The 636-nt window shown below is 56.9% G+C and overlaps 1 protein-coding gene across 1 annotated transcript in view; it reads right to left on the bottom strand.

Annotated features, from left to right (window-relative positions):
• The window catches only part of BTK (Bruton agammaglobulinemia tyrosine kinase), a gene marked incomplete at its 3' end in the record, with an annotated part of 7,347 nt that overhangs the window by 3,941 nt on the left and 2,770 nt on the right, over nt 1–636 (bottom strand). Inside the window, exon 6 of the mRNA XM_010020059.1 lies at nt 508–584. Within this exon, the coding sequence (XP_010018361.1) occupies nt 508–584 (77 nt within the window). The remainder of the gene's footprint in view (nt 1–507; nt 585–636) is intronic.

Here is a 636-nt window from a genome sequence, read left to right as displayed (position 1 = left end):
TCCCAGAGCAAGGGAGAGCATGGGACAGGGTGAGGCTGGCAGACACGCAGTGCCCAGCAGAGACCCTCCCCAGGCCTGGTGGGCAGCGGGCTCAGGCCAGGTCAGTGCAGTGTTTGTCTCAGCTCCCTCATGTATCCCCACCAGGAGACCAGTCCCCCCCAGGCACTTTTCATTTCAACATCTTCTTCTTGGAGACCCGTCCTCACAAAAGGTAGGTGTTTTCTCTCTACCTTTTGGCTTAACCCGTGACTCCTCGACCCTAAACTAGGTCTTCTCTATCGTCCCAGCTCCTCCTGGCGAACCTCAGGGGTGCGATCGCTTGACTTTCCTCCAGGCCTTTGGTTCAAGCTCCTTCTCCCTCAGGGCACCATCTTGACATCCCTCTCCCGAGCATAGCCCTGGCCTGTACCTCTCTGAGCAATGCCAGTGAACACGTTGGTTTTTCCCAGGTAGACCATTCCTTAAACACCCCTTGGAGCAAACCCACATGCTGCTGCTGGTCCCTACCTGGTCCTCCTCAGGAGTGGGGGGAAGAGGCTTCTTTGTCTTGCGATGCGACCGCCCAACTTTTAAACCTTCAGAACAGAAAAGGGTGAGAAAAGATCCCAGGGCCTGGGGACAGGGCGAGGGGAGGGT

The sequence above is a fragment of the Nestor notabilis genome, unplaced genomic scaffold, assembly GCF_000696875.1.
Source record: "Nestor notabilis isolate BGI_N333 unplaced genomic scaffold, ASM69687v1 scaffold18508, whole genome shotgun sequence".
NCBI classification, from domain to species: Eukaryota; Metazoa; Chordata; class Aves; order Psittaciformes; family Psittacidae; genus Nestor; species Nestor notabilis.
The sequence above is the reverse complement of the archived record's forward strand: the minus strand, read 5'-3'. Positions and strand labels throughout refer to the sequence as shown.